At 21.1% G+C, this 20,453-nt stretch overlaps 11 protein-coding genes across 11 annotated transcripts; 6 read left to right on the top strand and 5 right to left on the bottom strand. All coding sequences in view use genetic code 6, as the record gives it.

Moving 5' to 3' along the window:
* Positions 1-502: 502 nt before the first annotated feature.
* Positions 503-2,453, bottom strand: TTHERM_00522260 (zinc finger, C3HC4 type (RING finger) protein; the record flags this gene model as incomplete). The annotated part of the gene is made up of 9 exons (XM_001014404.4): positions 2,343-2,453; positions 2,236-2,291; positions 2,002-2,174; positions 1,795-1,943; positions 1,660-1,736; positions 1,528-1,611; positions 1,347-1,470; positions 1,215-1,293; positions 503-1,161 (listed from the first exon to the last, which is right to left on the bottom strand). The coding sequence occupies exons 1-9, from the start codon at positions 2,343-2,345 to the stop codon at positions 503-505; spliced, it is 1,404 nt and encodes a 467-aa protein (XP_001014404.4). The 5' UTR covers positions 2,346-2,453.
* Positions 2,454-3,107: 654 nt separating this feature from the next.
* On the top strand, positions 3,108-3,908 carry TTHERM_00522250 (hypothetical protein; the record flags this gene model as incomplete). The annotated part of the gene is made up of 1 exon (XM_001014403.1): positions 3,108-3,908. One exon carries the CDS (start codon positions 3,108-3,110, stop codon positions 3,906-3,908), a length of 801 nt encoding a protein of 266 aa, XP_001014403.1.
* A 913-nt stretch (positions 3,909-4,821) lies between these two features.
* Positions 4,822-6,633, top strand: TTHERM_00522240 (mTERF protein; the record flags this gene model as incomplete). The annotated part of the gene is made up of 8 exons (XM_001014402.2): positions 4,822-5,262; positions 5,480-5,713; positions 5,775-5,867; positions 5,926-5,994; positions 6,059-6,138; positions 6,194-6,313; positions 6,372-6,471; positions 6,535-6,633. The coding sequence occupies 8 exons, from the start codon at positions 4,822-4,824 to the stop codon at positions 6,631-6,633; spliced, it is 1,236 nt and encodes a 411-aa protein (XP_001014402.2).
* A 415-nt stretch (positions 6,634-7,048) lies between these two features.
* Positions 7,049-7,592, bottom strand: TTHERM_00522230 (protein phosphatase inhibitor protein; the record flags this gene model as incomplete). The annotated part of the gene is made up of 2 exons (XM_001014401.1): positions 7,049-7,293; positions 7,394-7,592. The coding sequence occupies 2 exons, from the start codon at positions 7,590-7,592 to the stop codon at positions 7,049-7,051; spliced, it is 444 nt and encodes a 147-aa protein (XP_001014401.1).
* Positions 7,593-7,790: 198 nt separating this feature from the next.
* On the top strand, positions 7,791-9,715 carry TTHERM_00522220 (WD domain, G-beta repeat protein; the record flags this gene model as incomplete). The annotated part of the gene is made up of 8 exons (XM_001014400.3): positions 7,791-7,965; positions 8,049-8,143; positions 8,261-8,494; positions 8,571-8,723; positions 8,770-9,006; positions 9,056-9,151; positions 9,205-9,312; positions 9,383-9,715. Exons 1-8 carry the CDS (start codon positions 7,914-7,916, stop codon positions 9,713-9,715), a joined length of 1,308 nt encoding a protein of 435 aa, XP_001014400.3. The 5' UTR covers positions 7,791-7,913.
* A 690-nt stretch (positions 9,716-10,405) lies between these two features.
* Positions 10,406-11,734, bottom strand: TTHERM_00522210 (hypothetical protein; the record flags this gene model as incomplete). The annotated part of the gene is made up of 6 exons (XM_001014399.4): positions 11,519-11,734; positions 11,404-11,465; positions 11,215-11,336; positions 11,035-11,158; positions 10,492-10,947; positions 10,406-10,427 (listed from the first exon to the last, which is right to left on the bottom strand). Exons 1-6 carry the CDS (start codon positions 11,579-11,581, stop codon positions 10,406-10,408), a joined length of 849 nt encoding a protein of 282 aa, XP_001014399.3. The 5' UTR covers positions 11,582-11,734.
* An 869-nt stretch (positions 11,735-12,603) lies between these two features.
* Positions 12,604-12,912, bottom strand: TTHERM_00522200 (hypothetical protein; the record flags this gene model as incomplete). Its single annotated transcript, XM_001014398.1, has 1 exon — positions 12,604-12,912. One exon carries the CDS (start codon positions 12,910-12,912, stop codon positions 12,604-12,606), a length of 309 nt encoding a protein of 102 aa, XP_001014398.1.
* A 755-nt stretch (positions 12,913-13,667) lies between these two features.
* Positions 13,668-14,153, bottom strand: TTHERM_00522190 (hypothetical protein; the record flags this gene model as incomplete). Its single annotated transcript, XM_001014397.2, has 3 exons — positions 13,668-13,871; positions 13,951-14,088; positions 14,151-14,153. 3 exons carry the CDS (start codon positions 14,151-14,153, stop codon positions 13,668-13,670), a joined length of 345 nt encoding a protein of 114 aa, XP_001014397.2.
* Positions 14,154-14,717: 564 nt separating this feature from the next.
* Positions 14,718-15,199, top strand: TTHERM_00522180 (DNA-directed RNA polymerase II subunit; the record flags this gene model as incomplete). Its single annotated transcript, XM_001014396.3, has 4 exons — positions 14,718-14,753; positions 14,888-14,958; positions 15,029-15,123; positions 15,180-15,199. The coding sequence occupies 4 exons, from the start codon at positions 14,718-14,720 to the stop codon at positions 15,197-15,199; spliced, it is 222 nt and encodes a 73-aa protein (XP_001014396.2).
* Positions 15,200-16,433: 1,234 nt separating this feature from the next.
* Positions 16,434-18,009, top strand: TTHERM_00522170 (ELMO/CED-12 family protein; the record flags this gene model as incomplete). The annotated part of the gene is made up of 10 exons (XM_001014395.3): positions 16,434-16,581; positions 16,672-16,804; positions 16,860-16,930; positions 17,012-17,064; positions 17,117-17,177; positions 17,243-17,293; positions 17,350-17,374; positions 17,507-17,575; positions 17,658-17,865; positions 17,938-18,009. The coding sequence occupies 10 exons, from the start codon at positions 16,434-16,436 to the stop codon at positions 18,007-18,009; spliced, it is 891 nt and encodes a 296-aa protein (XP_001014395.3).
* A 777-nt stretch (positions 18,010-18,786) lies between these two features.
* On the top strand, positions 18,787-20,009 carry TTHERM_00522160 (peroxisomal biogenesis factor 11; the record flags this gene model as incomplete). The annotated part of the gene is made up of 4 exons (XM_001014394.3): positions 18,787-18,820; positions 18,913-19,023; positions 19,172-19,621; positions 19,906-20,009. 4 exons carry the CDS (start codon positions 18,787-18,789, stop codon positions 20,007-20,009), a joined length of 699 nt encoding a protein of 232 aa, XP_001014394.2.
* Between the last annotated feature and the right edge of the window lie 444 nt (positions 20,010-20,453).

Raw genomic sequence — 20,453 nt, 5'->3', positions numbered from 1 at the left:
ATTATTGATTTAAATTAAACCTAGGACTAATTAACTTATTCTGAAGGGAAGCAACTTTTGCTTATTCTTGTAATTTTTAATATTTTGAAAAATCTTAGAACATTTTTATGGTTTAATAAAAAAACAAAACAAAGTAGAACTTTATATATTTTATAGAGTCTATAATTTATTTAAAAAATTTAGATGATAACGAACTTTAAATTAACTATTTGTATTTTTATAAATGAAGTAATAATTCAAAATATATTTTTAAAATAAAAAAAATTAACTTTGAATGCCAAGTAACAAATAAACATTATTTTTATTTTTTAGTTTCAAAATGAGAAAATAATCAATAAACTTACATTTTTAAATATTACCTTAAATAAAATATTCTATGAATAAAAGAAAGAATAAATTTTATACCATTCTTAAATATAATCTTATATTTATGAGTCTTAATAAATTATATATATTTGGTAAACTACAAAACATAAAAATTTAATTTCATATAAAATCATTTTCATTGCCATTCTTAAACATATTGTATAGCATCTAAATTTTGATAAGAATATTAAGAATTAGAGAGTATATCCTAATCTTCATCAAGATATTCTTCATCATCATCTTCATTTTCAGCTTCATATTCTTCTATTACTATTTCAGTCTATTCTTCATTGTTTCCATTTTAATTATTATTCGATGAATTTTCAATATTTTCTTCTTGTGGATTATTTTATTATTGGTTTTGTGCTTAAGGAATATTTATAATCTAGGGAGGTTAGTTTGAGTTTCCTTGTTGTTAAATATCAAGTTACTACTACTACAACTATATCTGTACTTATGGTTCTTCAGAATGCCCATCTTATTACTAACCATTATTATTAACTGTTATTTATATTGTATTCATTATTCTTTACTAAGATTCAGATCTTCTCATAGCTCCGTTCATTAAAGAAATCATATAGGGTAAACTCTAAACAGATGTCAAATGTCTCAAGATAATGTCATGAAAATTTTCTTGATTTTCTATTTAATCATTCTATGATTCTTGCTGTTACTACTATTACTACTACTGTTACTATTCTTATTATGATTATCTTCTTTGGCTTCTAATTTCTTCATATTAATTGACTAAACTTTTAACAATATCTAACTTTTTCTCATCTCTTGTTTTAAGATCTAATTGAAAAGTTAATTTTTACAAATTATAAAGATATCTTAATTAGAATTACCTTTTCTTTTAGTAAAAAAGCCATGAGGAGCAATATTAGGACTCAAGCTATTTATAATTTCCACTTTACTTTAAGAATTCTTTTAAAAAAATCAATTAATGGCTTTTATAACATTGAAAATGGCTATCTTACTTTATGTTAAATAACCAAATATTTTTTATCGTCGCTAGAAATAATGTTCATAATTATTCCTTCATACCAATCAAAGTATTTGTCTCTGATATCTATATTTTGGTTGACTGAAAATTCTTTTATGCTTTTAATTTTAAAAATTTTATTATTTTAATAAATTTAAACTACTTAAAAAAATTACTATCTTTTATTTCTTAGTTCATCTCTCATTTTTTTGGTATTTTAATATGTTGAATGTTATTTCGTTCCAAGAGCTAGTAAATGTCTATTAGATGCTTAGAATTATGAAAGAAAATATATTTGAATATTTTACCTTTCTACAATTGATTGTAAACTTTCAGATTTAATGTATTTAGAGTGGCTCAATGGTTCTTCACATTCTATACAAAACTGATTTTTTTGAATCAAAGATTAAAAATACTTTGTATGCAAATTATTAAATTTTTACCTATTGCCTAGTAGAATATTCGTCTAAGCACCTTTCGCAAAATGCATGACTGCATCTTAGCACAATTGGATATATAAAGTAATAATTACAAATTTTGCATTTAAGATCTTAATCCTAATTAGGTGGCTTAATATCAGGAGTTTAATTTACTAAACAAACAAATAATTTTATAAATGAGAGGTAAAATAATTTTTCAATTATTTTTACATAATTACACTTTTGTTTCGTATTCTTCTATTTCCTTTCCTTAAATTTAGCAGCTCCTTTCTCTAACTTTTAACAGAAACAGCTTCTTTAATTCTTAACTATCTACTCTATTTTTTTTATTTATCTTCTTCATATGGTTTGCCTTAGAGTGACTTGAACCATTAGATTAATTTCTAATTAAATTATTAACATTACAATAATTATTCTTCAATCTAAACTAAAGACTTAAATTACCTCTAACTTAAATTAATCTAAGACTGCAGTTTGCGTCTGATTCTTTCAAAGAATTTCTAATTTTTTGTAAAACATTTTTCATATTATTCTCATAGATTTATTTTTACCATATTCAATTCAATTCGTTGATATTTTTTGTGTCTTGCTTGCAATTCTAACTTTAAAAGCAAAAAATTAATTAATATAAAATAATAAATCAAATGTTTTAATTAAAAAGTTTCTAATTATTATTAGAATTATAAACATATCATCTAAATTGTTGATAATACTATCTATATATATCCTTTAGCTTTTATTTATTTTTTTATAGTTATTCGCGCCTAAATAAAATAAAGGTTGGATTTCATGATCAAAAATATTAAATATTTCTTATTTTATTTAATTTCAATAATAAATCGAGTATAAAATAAATCTAAAAAATCTATCTTTAAGCATCTTTATTATTTTTTAATCAACATAAATTTAATATTAAATTCATTTAAAAAAAATGCAAACATTAATTTTATTTTTAAAATTACAGCAATTTGTCAAAAAAAATGTTAAAAATTTATATTTTTGTTGAGAATTATAAAAATCTAAACATAAAAATATGTAGTTGAATTAAGTTCAATTTTAATTATATATGTTTATTAATTAATGCAATTATTACTATTAATTTATAGTAATTCTATTATTATTATTATAATTAGATCAGAAAGGATATCAAGTCTTCCGATTCAGGTAAGAAACGATTAAAAAGATATTTGTTTCTTTATTTATTTGAAATTAATTTAAGAATAATTTAATAATTTATTGGTAAATAAAATTCACTAAGTATCAAAAAATTGAAAATAAGTCATCAGTAATAGATATTCAAAGTAATTAGAAAATAAATGGAGATAGAGACAGCAATAAACCAATTAAAAATTGAAGGATAAAAAATAGAAATAGGTGAAAACGACTATGATTTTGTTGAAGAAAAGCCTAATGTATTTGAATTTAACTTAACAATAGCTGCCGATTACAAATAAAAGCTGCTTGGTGGTAAATTCTAAGTGAAGAAAATTATTTTTGCAAATAATGGCCACCCTTAAATATTCCTTCAAACTAAAGTAAACAAAAACAAAGATTTTCAAAAGGTAGCAGATTTGAATTTCTCTAAAAAAAAACAGTTATATTTAGCTAATTTCTACATCTCTACTTCAAATCCTGACTTACTTGTTGTAATATTTAATTATTCAATTGAAGAATTTGAATTCAAATTTAGTGAATTCTTCTTTTAGTATGTTGATGGCTCTCATTTGGAAAGTGTTGTTATCTTAGATACAATTAACTAGGAGTATATTATCTCAACTAAAAAAGCTACATAACTAAAAAATCCTGCCCTGTCAAAATTTACTACTTCGAACTCTTAAAGCAGCTCTTTGTTCCCACATATTGAATAAATACCTGTAGGTAACAGATTTTATGATATTACAGGTGATATTGTGACTCATTTAGAGTTATCAGGAATTAGAGGAGAAGTTTTACTCTTAACTCCAGTAGAATAACAATATGTTTTCAAAGATATTTAAGCATTTGAGGTTGTTCGCAGTCTTTATCCTTAATTAAGCTAAGAAATAGTAGCTCAAGATGCAAGACCTCTTATTCAAAAACTCAATGAAATTTTATACAACTCAGGAATGTTTATGTGAAATGTTTAAAGTTTATTATTAATAATTACTGCAGTATAATATTTGGTAAGATTTACAGTATAAGCAGCAATAGTTTAATTTTACATCTGATAATATTAAAAACCTTTTATAATTAGAATTAACTGTAAAATATTTCTAGAAAAACAATCAAAGATTATCGTTTCATTTTTATAAATAATGTGTTTTTATTCAAAATCAAAATTTATTTTTAGATAAAAATTTAAAAGTTAACCTAAAAGCTCAAAATGTTTTTGCTTAATTTAAATTTTTCAAACCTAGATAAAGTATTTATTTTTCTTCTTTTTATTATTTGTATGAAAATCTTAATTTAAATAAAATCATTGTGAAAATATGAAAAGTAAAGTCTCTGCAGCATCGATTTAATAAAAATAAATAAATATTAGTTTTAAAGTTTATTTGATAAAATGTATATATTTATTTATTCAAAAATAATCATTTGATCATTTTAAATATTCGATTTATTAATAGTAAATTTTTTTAAACTATTAAAAATTATTTTTAAATAAGTAAAATAATATATTGCTGCTTAAAATAAAATGATTATTTGGTGATAGAGATTTGAGAGTTGTTAAAATTAAAGCAGAGATATTCTATAAAATAAATTTTTATTAAAAGAGGAAGCATATGTTTTTAAAACTAAAAGTAGATTGATTTACTTTATATTAAAAAGCAAGAGTTAGATAATATCTTTAAAGAAGATATTAATGTATTTTAACCATAATTAAAAAATTAAATATTTTTGAATAGAAGGGAAAAAATAGTAGTCTAAACAATATAATTTGACTAATAATATTTGCAATTCTATTTATTGATAAAGCTAGCTGATAGCAAGAAATTTATTAAGAAATTTAGAAAAAGAAAAAAGATAGTAATAAACAACTTAGTTTTTAAAATGCTACATAGAATAATTTGCAAATACGCTTTCACTTAGGCTGCTAATAAAACAGCATTAACAACTGATGCATTCAAAGGCTTAAGAAAATATGTAAATGACTATCAGCCTCATAGAGCTTAAAAAGGTTTAGGAGATAGTATAGATTTTGAAAAAGATATGAAGCCTGCTTTAGAATATTATAGATCATTAGGTTTCTCCAAAAAGGATTTAGGATTTATTTTCAAGTCAAAAATTACTGGCTTATGTTTAAACAACGGCAGCAACAACCGTTTATAACAAGATATCATATAACTCACTTCATTTTTGAAGTAGGAATTCAATATTGATAATAATTTGATTCGTAGAATCGTCTAGAAAAATCATACTCTTCTTTCATCAACTTAGGAAGAAATCAAGAGAAGATTTAACGTTATTAAATCAGTTCTTAATCTTGATGATGTAAAAAAGCATGTTTTAATTAAATAAATTTAGCTTTTATGTAAAAGCTTACAAATATGAGTATTTATTTTGTTTAGATAAGCAAAATAATAAAAAAAATCAAACAAATATATTTGTTAATTTAATAGCTAGCTTTGAATTTTTAGTTATACTGAAATATAAATTTAGATAAACAAATTAATATGTTTTATTTATTTATTTATTTTTTAATTATTAGAAATAAGCTCTCGATCTTATTGTCTTATATCCTTAAATCTTTACTAGCAATGCAGAAACTAAAATTAACAAAGTTAAGAGAGTCTTCACTGTCTGGGCTGGTTTCTCAGAGGAATAATGCAACAAAATTATTTAAATGCATCCTTATATTGTTGACTTTAACTAAGAATATCTTCATGATGATTTGAAATTACTACTCACTAAAGGTTTTAAATCTGATACTCTTTTCACCTTAGTAAATTAATTAGCTTCGATTAATCATATTAATAATTTATTACCTATGATAACTTTATAAGATTTCTTAAAATCCCGAGTGTTTGATTGAAAAGCCTGTTCATCTTGAGCACAGTTTCCACATTCCTGAAGTACTAAATTTAACATAACAATAAGTAAGAAAAATTGATAGCAATTCAAAATAAATTTAATTGATAATATAATTATAACTAGACCATAAAAACATTCATCGAAAATCCTGAACTTATTACTATCTGTCCTATTTCAATAATTCCCTTAAAAGTATATAATTATTTTATTAAGGATATATTTATTATATCTTAAATTATTTTAAAATTAAATATAGATTAAAATGCTAAAAAACTTTAGAGTTTTGAACAATAATTTAAAAACTCTTTGGGTTTAACACACTGATCTCTTCACTCAGTAATTGAATTTAACTTTTTAAATAGTGTTTAAATATTTAATAAAATTATTATAGTTCAATCGGTAGTTTAGACTTGAAGCATAAATATTTAAATTAAAGAGCTGTTAATTTTGGAAAGCCTAAAGATATTGTTGGTTACTACTCTCTTCACTATGGTTCTGTAATTAGACCTAGGTAAACAACAATAAATAATTTAAATTAAAAAAGGCTAATATTATTTTTAACATAAAAGATGCGAAGCTGCTATCTAATTCTCAAAAAATATAGATTTAGATGTTGATTTGAAAATCAGTGAAGAAGAATTTTTAGTAAAGCACAGTATACCAAAAGAAGTAATTTAATAATTTTATTCTGTTAAAGCTAAAAAACAATTATTTTTAATAAAATTAATTTAGGAATTCGAAAAATTGAAGAAGCAATATCGTATTACTTCAGAAAAAGATTATAAAGTTAGATTCTATACATAAACAATTAAGTCAAAGCCTGTTATGTGAGTTGGGTTTGTTTTTTTTAGTTGATTTGATGATAGAGCAAATATTTTAAAATGCAAATAATGTTTATTATTTAAATAGATAAAAGTTATTTAAAATAATTCTTTTCTCTTAAAACCAGTTAATATTCATAAATTCAGTCATTTTTAATGCTATTCAACGTTTTATTGTATATTTATGTTAATTAATTACTAGCTATTTAATTATTCATTAAGCAAGACTTTTTACAAACTATCTTAAAAATAAATAAATTTTTACAATTAAAATTATTTTTTATATAAAATTTCATAATTATTTAAAAATAAATTAGTAAGTAAGTAACATGTTGTTTATTAAATTTGAATATTGAATTATTATTTTTTCTTTTTTTCGAAAATTTTGATTTTTAATTTGTTATAATTTATCAAATTTTCAATTTTCAATGCTGATGGTTTTAATCATTTCCATTGCTATGATTGTGATGATGGTGATGGTGATGACCGCAGCCACCACTTCCTTGATTTATATCTCCTTCTTCTTTTTATTATTCAAATTTAGAGCATTTCTTTTTGTGTCTTTTTTTAGTTATTCTATCTCTATCAAGTGCATTACCATCATCATCACTTGTACAAGTTCCACTGCTAGGATTTTCAGCATCTTTAGGTTTATGATAAATGCAACAAACTATTCAGTAATTAATAGTAAAAATAATTATTTACAAGTATTTTTTAATTAAAAATCCATGCAAAGCAATAAACTTAAAATTAGTTATTAAAATCATTACCATTAGATTTCAAACGACCTAAATGTTCATTATCGATTGTATCTTCTTGCCATTAAATTTTCCTAGTGGGCTTTTTTTTCTTTTTATCTGTTTCCTATATCTTTTATTCTTCTTCTATAGGGTCTTGATCCTTCAAAAAAATAACTGTTTAAGCAGGTTACTATACAGTTTAGGTTAAAGTATATATGTTGCTGCTCATTTTTAATTTAATCTAGTTTATATTAATAGATTGATTTTTTTCTAATTTATGTTTATAAATAGAATTATAAAAGTTTGGCAAAGCTCATAGATTTTAACACAAAATTAATGAAGATACTTAATATTGAATACATCAATAGAAAAAATTAATTTCTAACAAAAAAGGTTTAATCTAGACTATATTTAAATAAAATTAAGTAGATATCAAAAATTTGGCAGACTTACAAAAGAAAGAAATAATAAATAGTTCAAAAATATATTATTGAAAAAATTTATTTAATATTTTAAAGATATACACAAAATACCGTTTTATTTTTAATAAATGAGTACTATTGAATAATAGGATAACTAAAACAACATATTGTAGGAATTGGGTAAATATCTTTATTTAGACCTGTTCTTTTCAATAATCATTAAATTAGATTTAATTCTTAGTAAAATTAATTTTGTAAAATAGATAACCCAATACGGACAAATGAAATATAAAGTTAAGTACAACATGTTAAAGAAATAGCCTCATATCAAATTGATGCAAAGTTTGAAAAAAATATTGTAATTTATGTCAATTATTATAGATAATCATATTTTAAATCAAAAATCTTTAACAATTTCTACAATTATTGAAAAGTTTTTCTATAAAATTAACCTTATAAAATTTAATATTAATAGAAATAAGCTAAAGTTTAGTAAGACTTTTTGAAAAACATAGATGTTTATGATAATGGAAAATATTTTTATGGTTTGACTGAGTAAATGTTTTTAAAAATATTTAATTTCAATGAAAGTTAATCACAAATTGAGGAGATTATATCAAAAAAATTTCCTTAGCCTTTATATGATTCAATTATGCTTAAAAATAAGTCAGATTAGGATTTGGTTGTTGTTTCTATCAAAAACTAACCTGTAAAATAAAACTTTTTAATTTATTTTGTAAATTAAAAATATTAAAATAAATAAAACTATTTCATATCTAATAAAGATAAGCATATACAAATTACAAAATAATACATAAAATGCAGAAGAGGAGTCACTCATTCCTAAAAATTCATTAAAAAACGTAGGCTATTTAAGCTCCTAAAAGAAAAATACTGAAATTTATTAAACACCTCTTCAGTTTAAATATGATGATAATGTAAATAGTTTTTAATGAAAAATAAAGCTAAGTTTTTTTAAAATAGAAAAAGCAATTGTTTGGTGTTGGAAAGTAGTTTATAATTAACTATGATTTGAATAAATTTTAAATCAAAGATTCTTATGAGAAATTCGTTAAAAGCGATATCTTATCTTGTTTTGATATACCTAAATAAAATTCTGCTGACTATTCAAAGTATTAAGATATTGTTGCATTTGGAAAGTTTGATAAAAAAATTGAAATTTTAGATTATAAATAGAAAAAAATAATAAACTAATTTGGTGTAACTTGCTATTTTTATATGATATAATAAATATTAATTTATTTTTTAGCTTCATTTAGGTGGTATTACATGCTTGAAATTCGATCCTTTAGATAGTAATTACTTATACAGTGGTGCAAGAAAGGATGACTTAATTTACTAATGGGTAATATTAAATTAAAAGTTTTATAAAATTAAATATATTTTTGTAAAAATAAGGATTTGAGAAAGCAAGATACTTTTGTGCATTATTATCAGAGAAAATGCACAACTAATCAAAGAATATAATTTGATATTTTAGATAATACATTAGCATATGGCCACATGGTAATATTTATAAAAGAAATTTTTTTAATAATAAATGAAATAATTATGAATAAAATATTTATTTAATTAGAATGGAGATATCAGTTTTGTCAATATTAATACAAAAGAAACATTAGTGAACTAAAAAATTCATGAGGATTGTGTGAATACAGTAAAACTTTTCTAGAAAGAAGATAAGAAATATTGTATTTCAACCTCTGGATAAAGACATTATAAAATAAATGACGAAAGTGATACAACAGATAGCGACGAAGATAGCAGCGATGATGAAATAGATATGGAAATAGAGTAGTCTTAGTAATAAAGCACAGTTTAAAAAGTTAATAAGAACATTAGTAAATAGCAAAAAGAAAAAGTAGTTAAATAAGATGACAGCTTGAAACTTTGCTTAGTATAAATTTGAAAAAATATTTTTTATAAATTAACAACAAAATATTCTAAATATTATTAATATAATCCTAAATCAAGCTTAGTATAAATTTAAAAAAGAAACTTTTTAACAAAATATTCTAATAATTGCTTTTATAAATAAGATGTAATTGATCATTTCAAATGTACTTGATGTTAAATCTAAAAGAAATTTTTATAAATCAAAAACAAAAAATTCTTAAATTACTTGCAAACATATGTATTTATTATATATATATCTTAATAAATTAAGAAAGTATTCCAAATTGTTTTATTTTAAACTGTCAATTAAAACTTTTAATTTCTTTTCTCTTAAAAAACGAACTATCTTTTATTAGACGAAAATTTGAAACTTTGCTTAATATAAATTTGAAAAAATATTTTTTATAAATTAATAACATAATATTCTAAAAATTACTAATGAAATTAATTCTTAAGCTGGGTTTAGTATAAATTTAAAAAAAAAATAATTTTTATAAAATAATAGCAAAATATTCTAATAACTGTGTAAATAAATAATATGGTATCCTTCCTTTAAGTTTACTTTGTATAAAAATTAAATGAAATATTCTTTATATATCATTAATAAAAAATTATTATACTGCTTAAATACACTTATATACATCTTAATAAATATGTTAATACAAATTACTTTACTTTATTTCAAGTTGCCAATTAAAATGTATCATTTCTTCTTAAAGAAGGAACTATTTTTTATATTTTGAATATATTTTTTTATCAGATAGAATTAATTATATTTATAAATTTTACGTGATTTTACTGTTTCCTGCTGCTGCAGGTGTTTTAGATGACTGTTTGGCATTGTTTTTATTAGAATTTTATGTATTTGCTTTTGTTTACTCTTCTTTTTTACTGTTTTTATCTTAAACAACTATTCTCTTTAAATGCTATGCTATAAATTCTTAGTCATTGTCTTCATCATCACTTGCTTCCACTTCCATTTGCTTTTCATTCTATCTAGGAGAAGTATTTTTAACTTCAGATACTAAAGATCCATTTGTTTTGATCTATTTATTTTAAAGTTAATTTTTAGTATTTCCATCATCATCATCACTATCCTCTATCTATAGCTTTCTTTTAGTTGACTATGATTATTAAGATTACTTTAAATTACTTTATGCTTCTACTTATGAGTTTTATATGGTTTATTATTTATTATTGCTAATTTCTCTATATTTATCTTTCTCATTTATCTAAATATTGTACCTATTATCATAAAAAGTCATAAAAATATTTTTTTTTAAATTAATTTTTTTTTTGAAAACATTTTTAATTTTAAATATAAAAAATTACATATCAATTGCCTCTAAATTAGAAATAGTTAATTTAAAATCACTGATTGTCAAATTTTTAGTAAAACTGCAAACTCCTATAAGGCTTACTTCAACTATCTTATTTTACTAATTCTTACTGATATCTAGATTAAAATTATAGTGTTAATTCATTTAGATATTTTTAAATTAAAAATATTACCTTGTAATTCTATTTCATCTACAATAGCAGAAATTAATTATTGATTGTTATGAGTTAAATAACTAACAGAGAAAAATCCCTTAACATCTTTGAAATTCTTTACATAATACTTTTCTAATTCTCTATAAAATAATTATAAGATTATTCCTTAATAATATAGAGTGCTTGTAAAATAATAAAAAGCAATACTCTTTTGATTGAGCTATTGATTATACTTTAGAGCAGATCTTCATTAGAGAAAATACATTAACCTTTAATGAGTAGATAATAATAAAATTTTTGTTCTTCTAAATAAATATTTTACGCTGACTGATTCTGATTTTATTTACAAATCAATCTAACTCTAAATTTCACTACTTGCACTCATTTCGCTATTAATTTATAAACAAGGTATCTATCTATCTACTTTTATTCTAATATTTATATTAAAAATTAACAAAGTATAAATTCTATGTTTTATTTTATGAACTGATTATATCTTTTTTAATGTATGTATTTCGCCAAATTATTAATAATCTTTAATTAGGCGCAATTTATATAAATCTTTTCCCTCGTTTATTATTGAAACTCAAATGTCTTGAAAAGTGAAATAAATAGATACAAGCAAAGTAAATATATAATTTGATAGAATTAAACTCATTCATATTTTATAAAATGTATCCTACTAGAATAAATTTATTCTACACAAAAGATAAAATTTTTTCAAAAGAATAAACTATTAATTTAATAGATAATAAATCTAATTATTTTATTTGTACTTAGATAATTAATCTAATTATTTTAATAATAAATGAATAAATAATTTATTTAATTATTTTATTTATATTAAACTCAATGTTTTAAATGTTTTAGAATTCTTAAGAAATTTTAATTAAGCAATAATTTAATTAAAATATTAATTTGATATTTAAAAAATTAAACTAAAATGTAAATAAATAAGATTTATATTAGAAGAGCTGGCAAATAGGAGTATTATAGGTTTAAATAAATCTAATTGATGTTTAATTTTTATTTATACTCATAGGTTTTGGATATCCCCACCATTAATTGAATCTAATTTAAAAGTTAAGTTAAAAAATAGAACAGTTCTGATAAAATTTGTAGGTGACGAAACAAACAAATAAATCAATCAAAGAAACAGAATGGTCTTAAATTACAAGTTGATGAACAATATATAGAATACTAGTTTCATTAAATATTAATGAACTCATTTGATTTTTTAAAATGAGTCTATATTTAAATGTTTTTATATAAGAATTGAATCACTGATTTAAAGTTAGAAGTAGTTTACATATAAATAGAAATTACTATAATAAAAGAGTAAGTGAGTACTTTGTACATAGGAAATTTTGAAAATGCTAAGCTAGTTGATTTTAAAACAATTTTTAATCAGATATTTTTCTTTTTTCCTTTTTAGGCTTTTGCACAGCTTTCCATATCTTATTCATACAATTTTTACTTTTCTTCTTTAGACATTTTTGTAGGTTCTTATTTTTTCTTTCCCTTTTTCTTATTATCATCATCTGATTCAAAGGAATCATCTTGATTTACAGTTCCTTATCTTTATTCATTTCTTTTGGCCATCTACTCCTATCTTTTCTAAGTTTCAATAACGTTATTACGCTTTTTATAGTTATCACTATCATAGCGTTTGTTTCTTTCATCTCTTTATGAGTAGGAGAAATCGTCGTCTTCCATATCTTAAAATTTTAAATGATTCTTTTTTTTTATGATTTTGGTTTTTGCTATTGACAAACAAATAAGCAGGCAATTTAAATTAAATTTTTTTTTTATCAATTATAAATCAAATTATTAAATTTTTTCTTTAGTTTTTTTTCTACTTTTGGAATCAAAACAAAATAAATATCTTTCATGCAAGATTTATTTTTAGTAATCAAAATTAAATCTGACCATAAATAATTTCATGAAACTAATAGAATATATTCAATTCATATTAAAAAGAAACTACATTTTATATATTATTTTCAATACTCTGCATTTATTTAATTTAAATTAATTAATTTTAGCCAAGTTTTTTTGCTAAATTAGTTTTATTTACAAAAAATTAATTTTTTTTTTTTATTTACAGTTTTATGCTTACTTTATTAATTGTTTTTTGAGCTTACTTCCTTCATATTATTCAATTCTTAATTATTATTTAAGCAAAAGTATTTTTAAATACAAATATTTATTTAAAATTAGCTTTAATGTGTGTGCTTATAATAAGTATTTTTTATTTAATTAAAAAAATTTAAGTTAGAATTAAAATAAATTCTTATTTTAATTAAAATGATAATTATCCAAAAAACATTATAATAAATTAGAAAAATTATTTTTTTATTTAAGTTATACACTATAAATAATTTATTTACTATTATTACAAACTTTCTTTAACTCAAATATATTTCTTCTTAATCTAATATTGCAAATACTAATTATTAAAATTCAATCAATCAATCATCCATTTCTTAATCATCATAAACAATAACAGGTTTTTTCTTTTACTTTCTCATTTTTTTCTTTTCGTTTTCAACATCCTTTCTTGTCTTTTTAATTTTCTTTTACTTTTAAGCAGCTTGGTGATTGTGTTCTTATTCCATTCCGCTAGCAGATTCATCTTACCATTCATCATCTTCATTGATACCAATTTTATCAAGCTAAATTTATAATAAAATAAAAGTTATTCTAAAAGATAACAATTTAAGAAAAATGGTTTTGAATTGCAAAAAACTATACAATTTATTCAGCTTCCTTTTCTTATTCTTTTAGTTTTCTATTTTTTTGGATTTGCTCTTTCTTTTTTTCTTATTCAGTTTCTCTTTATCTCAACTATTCTATACGTTTTAGTTTCTTTGCTTTATTGTTCTTTCTAGACTTTAAATAAATAAAATAATTTTTAGCTTTTGAATTTCTATTTTATAATTTGTAGAATTTACCATTTTGGACTTGGTTTGATATTTTTGTTTTCTACTTTGATTATTTAATTGTATTACTGATATTTGTATTAGCTGTAGAGTTAGTTATCTTCTTATTAAATTTATTTTGAGGATCTATGTTAATTAAAGTCTAAATCCACAAATTACTTTTAAATTTTTTGCTCCAACTAGAAATAAAAAACAAATTATTTTCGGCCAAACGTAATTCCTTAATTTGAACTCAATTTTATCTTATTAAAAATAAAATGGCTGAGATAGAAATTTGAAAATTTTCAAAGTTAAATAAAATATTATAAATAAATCGTATTATGCCATTTAAATTAAAATATTAGACTAAAATTTACTGAGATGATCACGAATATCAAATTAATTGTTATGTTCAAAATAATGATTTGAATATTTAGCTAGTTAGTTAATTAGCTAGCTATTTAGCTAGAAAAATTCAAAGCTTTTAGTTAATAAAAAATCATATAATATCATAAAATTTTTATTTTTAACACTATAAAAATATACATTGATTGAATATCTGAATATTAATAGAAAAAGAAAAATTAAGAAAATATAAAAATGATTATCCCAGTTAGATGCTTTACTTGTGGCAAAGTAAATAATTAGCTTGTATTTCATGAACTAGAATAGTGATTTTGAATCTATCTTCAATATGATGATGAAATTTTTTAAAGCCAAATGCATCTTTTTCTACTAAAATGCTAAATTATTATATTATTTTATAATAGGTTGTTGGCCATATGTGGAATGACTTCTTATAAATGATCAGCGAATCTAACCCTAATAAAAAGGATATGAAGTAAAAATAAATAAATTATCGATTGAAAAGCTCAATTTAATCTAAAATTGTTTTTATAAAATGCAATTAGGAGTGCTTTAGATGAATTAAGATTAAATAGATATTGCTGCAGAAGAATGATTCTCACTCACTGTGATTTAATTGATAAGTTACTTAACTACAACAGTAAAATGAATTAAATAAAATCTACTATCTATTAAAATTATTTTATTTTAACAAAGTTTACAAGGGTCAAAGTTGAGAATAACAAATCTAATTTTCTAATTTTTTAAATAAAATACTTGAGTTGAAAATATCAATATATATCATAGAAATAATCTTCTCTAATATTTGAAATGACTAATAAAAATAGCATCTAGCAAAAAGCATATCAATATATAATGAAAGGCCCTTATCATGAAAATAAATAAATCAAATTTAAGAAAATTATTTCACTAAGAAATTAAAAAGACTTCAAGATTTTGAAAGAATAGAGTTAAAAATTTTCATAATCGCATTCAAGTTAAATTTTTGCTTAATATAACAATTAGTTATTTGCATATTATCGCATTTCATATTAGAGTTTGTTGTTTTTAAGATATATGATAATTATCGCTTTTTTTACTGTTAAAAATAATAAATTTTTTTTTTATCATAAACATTTAAAAAAACCTTTAAAAAATATTTATTTTATTAGAAGATTAAAATAATCATCAATTACTAATTTGAGTTTTGTTTTTACTAAAATAATTTAATTAATAAATAAATAATATCACTAAAAATATATAAATAAGATTCATAGGTTTTTTTTATGGGACACTAATTCTATTACTTCCTTTTATATTAATATAACAATTTTTAAATTTTAATTAAACAAAATTAATTTTACAGTTTTTAATTTTCATAAAAATTAATGATTTCCTACCATTTTTTTTATTTATCATCCATTATAAATAACATTTACATCTTAAATAATTATTTAAAAATAGATTACATGAAGTTAAAATTTTCAAATTAACTTCTCATTTTTTAAGATAAATTTTATTTTTAATAGAAATGTTTTAAAAATATAAATATAAGATATGAATGTTAGTTTTAATGAGACACTAATATTATTTCTTTTTTTAAGGTTGATGAAAATTATATGTAATTTTAATTCAATTAAGATTTTACAGTTTTTAAATTACATATACAAGGTAAAAGAATATTTTATTTTATCATTTAATAGAACATTTAAATTTATGATTTTTATAATTAAATTATATTTTATTGAAAAATTAAAAATAACCAAATATTTTAACTTAATTTCTATGTTTATCAATATATTTTAATTATATCTGCGTATAGTTTTGTTCTATAATAATTCTATTACTTTTTTTAAAATATTGATATAAATTATTTGCAATTTTAATTGAACTAATATTTTACAGTTTTTAAATTTCTTGAAGATAGAAAGTGCGCAATCAATAATTTATTTTTTGTTTATTTAAAATAAAATGAATATTATTTTACTCTAATTGAGTTTTCTTTGGAAAATGATTTACGAGAACATATTCAGATCTATCCATAAATTGTTTTTGAGATTAATAACTGGAAGATGCGAGATTGAAAGAGCTCTTAATAGCCAAAATATTAAAAAATTTGGTAATTCTATTGAACAAAGAATTTAATCTTATTTGGCTATAATTTAAGCCATAAAACTTTCAAATCTGAATATCTAAATAAAATAAATAGAAAACTCCATTTTAAATTCTAACAAACTGATGAAATCCCAGAGCATTCTTTCTAAAAAGAATCTTAATAGTGAATAAATTAATACTATTTGTGAAGAAATAATTTCCATTAAAGGCTTGAAAAATAATGAAAAGTATATTTTTTGTTTGAGTTATCTCTGTATAATTTACTTTATTTTAATAAATTAGAAACTAAATAAATCTATAGTATGGTTTAACTTCACTTTAAAACCTTTATAATAGTATTGAAATTTTAGAAAGTAAAATATTTCATCATTTTCTTATCTTTAGAATTACAATAGCAAATTACTTATTTTCCCAAAACATTAATTTTTTTATAGATATAAGGAAAACTCCAGTTAGTATATCTTAACATTCAAGTAAGCTCATAAAAGTATTTAATTATTTGATAATTCTATGATATATATATTAATTAAATGTTTTAGCTATTTAAAGATTTAACAGGAGAAGCTAACTTGCCACAAAATCTTATCACCAAAAGATGGAGTAAAAATAAACAATTTCAAAATTATTTAAAAATATGTTTTTTGTTTATTTTAAATTGAAAATAGTTGAAATAGGATTTTAAGGAGATAACCCTACAACTGACTTTAGAGCAGGAGGTAAATATATTTTTTAAATAAGATATTTATTATAAATAGAAATTAAATTAAAATAGGACTACTTGCACTAGAAAACTTACTGTAAGAAAAATACAAAAATATTTTTTAAAGAGCTGTAATTTGCTTATAAAAAATATTGATAAATTGAATTAATTAGATTAATTAGTCAAATTAGTTAAAATAAATAAAAAATTTAAATGTATTTTTCAAAAGATATTTCAGCACAGATCACTCATATCAAGCTTAATTTTGTCTTAAGAATTCTAAAGAAAGAGACACTCAGTAAGCGATATTAATATAATTAGCAATATTTACACAATAAATTTATTAAAACTTAAAAAACTTATATTAATTAATATAATAGATACTTTTTTGCTGTCTGTGGAATTTATATAACGAAATTCTTAACAGAATGTATGAAGATGAATTATCTTGATATGTATTTTTACAATTGTGACGATGAAAAGAGGTCATTGCAACGCTTTAATGAATTATATACTAAATTTTTCAATCATTTTGATAATTTATGGTGCTAAGAAAAGAGGAGTATCATGCAATTTCATGGATTTTTTGTAATATTTTACTTAATTAGAATATTTATTTAAGTTTAAGATAAGTTAATTTAAATTATCTTTTTATTGAAGGAAAATACTACGGAAGACCTATTATTGTAAGATTAAAAGCTCCTTATCAAGATACTTGGATTGTAGAATTGAGCCTTAGAAACTAAAAAATCTCTTAGTTTTACCAAAAGATATTTAACAGTCTGCATGTTTGCTAAAGTTAATCTATAGATTGCTTGAAAAAATATATATGAAATAGTTGATTGTTGAAGATATTTTATGGATATAAGTTAATTACTAGTGTTGATATGTATATATTCTTTAAATTTGTAATTATTTATATAAAAAAATTTTACAATTCTAAATTAAAAAAATAAAAACTTACTAACTAAATTATATACGACCTACGTCACATTATAATTTTTTTGGATTAATCTGTAATTTCATCAGTTTGAATTTGTATTTGTATGGTTTAAAAATATTATAAGAGTTCCAAAAAAGACAAAGTAGAACCTGACGGAATCTTCTAAATTTGATATGAAACAATGAAACCTGATAAACGTCAAAATGTGAGTATTATCAATAATTACCAGGGTGTTCTGTAAAAAATTTAATTTCAATAGAAGAAGAATAATTCAGTGAAATGCATTGGAATCATATATCATTTGATTTTTTTTATGCACTATTCGTAGGGTAATTGCGTAATAAGACTGATGAAGGTTATGTATCATACGCAATAATAATCACACTTCTTTAATATGAATATTAAATAAATTTCCATAGAATAATAAGTTAAACAAGATTTAATTAAAGCAATTAATTGTAAAATTTCGAATCTTTATAAAATATAATAATTAAATAAATAAATAAATTATTAAGCTTTCACTTCAAAAATTATTTTTACAAAAATTTAAGATATTACAATATAAAATGAACAGAACCATCGCTTGGATCAATAAAACTGGTATGTTTTAAATTGCCTTTATTAGTTAACTCTGATTAATCGGCATTTTACTTGGTACATTTTTAATTTTTAAATTATTTAAATTTCAACAGAGGGTAGAGATAAATTCTGCAAGGCTATCCAATATGCCTCTCGTTTCTTAAAGTGGCACTTCACTAATACCGAAAACAAAGAACTTGCTGCTCGTTTCAATGGTCTTTTCAGTAAGTTTATTATTATTTGACTAATTTTCTCAAATATGCTTGAAATAGATCACCATTTCTACTTCTAAATAAGCAGTAGAAAAATGAATGAATAAATAAGCATAGCAAATATACAGTTCTAAAATATTTTTGAAAATTAAATTATTAGACGGTATGAAGGATGCAAGAAAGCTCTTTAGATTATTTAAGACCATTAATGAAATCTAAAAGATCTAGGAACTTTTAAATAAGAAAGATAATGATGAAATTAATAAAGCTTTAAATATCTTAGTTAGAGCATTCTTCGGTTTGTATTGGTACTTCGATAACTTGGTTATCTTAAAATCAGTTAAATTCATCCACGGTGACCCCAAGCCTGATAATAAAAAGGGATCTACTTGCTGGTTAATAGCTCTTCTTCTCAGTATTGCCCAAAACATAAGAAATCTCTTAAAGAGCTTATAGGAAGAAGCAAACTTAGTTAAGTAAGTTTTAGAGAACCAAGTAGAGTAAGAAAGTGTTAAGCTCAACGACTAAATTGCAAAGATTAAAAAGTAAAGATTTGATATTTATCTCAGCATCATCAAGAACCTCGGTGATACAATTACAGCTGGTCAAGGTAAAAATTAAGACAAATAAATTTATAAAATGCAAAAATACTAAAAATAAAACAACAACTAAAAAATTAGCTATAAAATTAATCAACAGAAAATATCCATATATATATACCAAGCAAATAAAACAAGATTATAATAAGAAAAGAATAGATCAGAAATAGCCCAAAAATATTTTTTTTAAAACTTAAAAATACTCTTTAATAAAAATACAAAATAGAATTTTAACTTGAAATTTAAAAAAATAATTATCTTCTTGAATTAATTTCAAATTTTTTAAATAATAAAGCCTCTAATTTATGGCCTACTCTCCTCAACAAAAATGCTAGCGATGGTTTAATTGGTCTAGGTGGTTTTGTTTCTGCAGTTATTACTTCTTACTAACTTTACTGAGAGAATAAACAAAGATTATCACTTAAATTAGAATTAAGAAATTGAATTATTAATATTTGTTAGATTATTTTTATCAAATATATTTTGTATTATTTTTCTAATTTTTTTTAATATTTCCACTAGAATAAATTTAATAATTATAGTAATAATTAAAGGTTATTATTAAAATTCAAGAAATCATTCATATTGTTAAAAGATTTAATTTAAAAGTTTATCACTTTTTTATATTAAAAAAAATTTAATGTATTTTCTCATAGAATAGAAAATATTTATGTTTTATTATGAATGCTTGCTTATAAGCCTAATAGAATTAGATTGTTCTATTATTTAAAATTATATATATATTTTATGCATATTTTTATTAAATAATTTACTCAATTTTAGTATTTTGCTTTTACTTTAAAAATATAAACTAAAGTAGTGTTGAATTTGTTTATTGTAATT

This window comes from Tetrahymena thermophila (genome assembly GCF_000189635.1).
Source record: "Tetrahymena thermophila SB210 genomic scaffold scf_8254664, whole genome shotgun sequence".
Taxonomy (NCBI): domain Eukaryota; phylum Ciliophora; class Oligohymenophorea; order Hymenostomatida; family Tetrahymenidae; genus Tetrahymena; species Tetrahymena thermophila.
The sequence above is the reverse complement of the archived record's forward strand: the minus strand, read 5'-3'. Positions and strand labels throughout refer to the sequence as shown.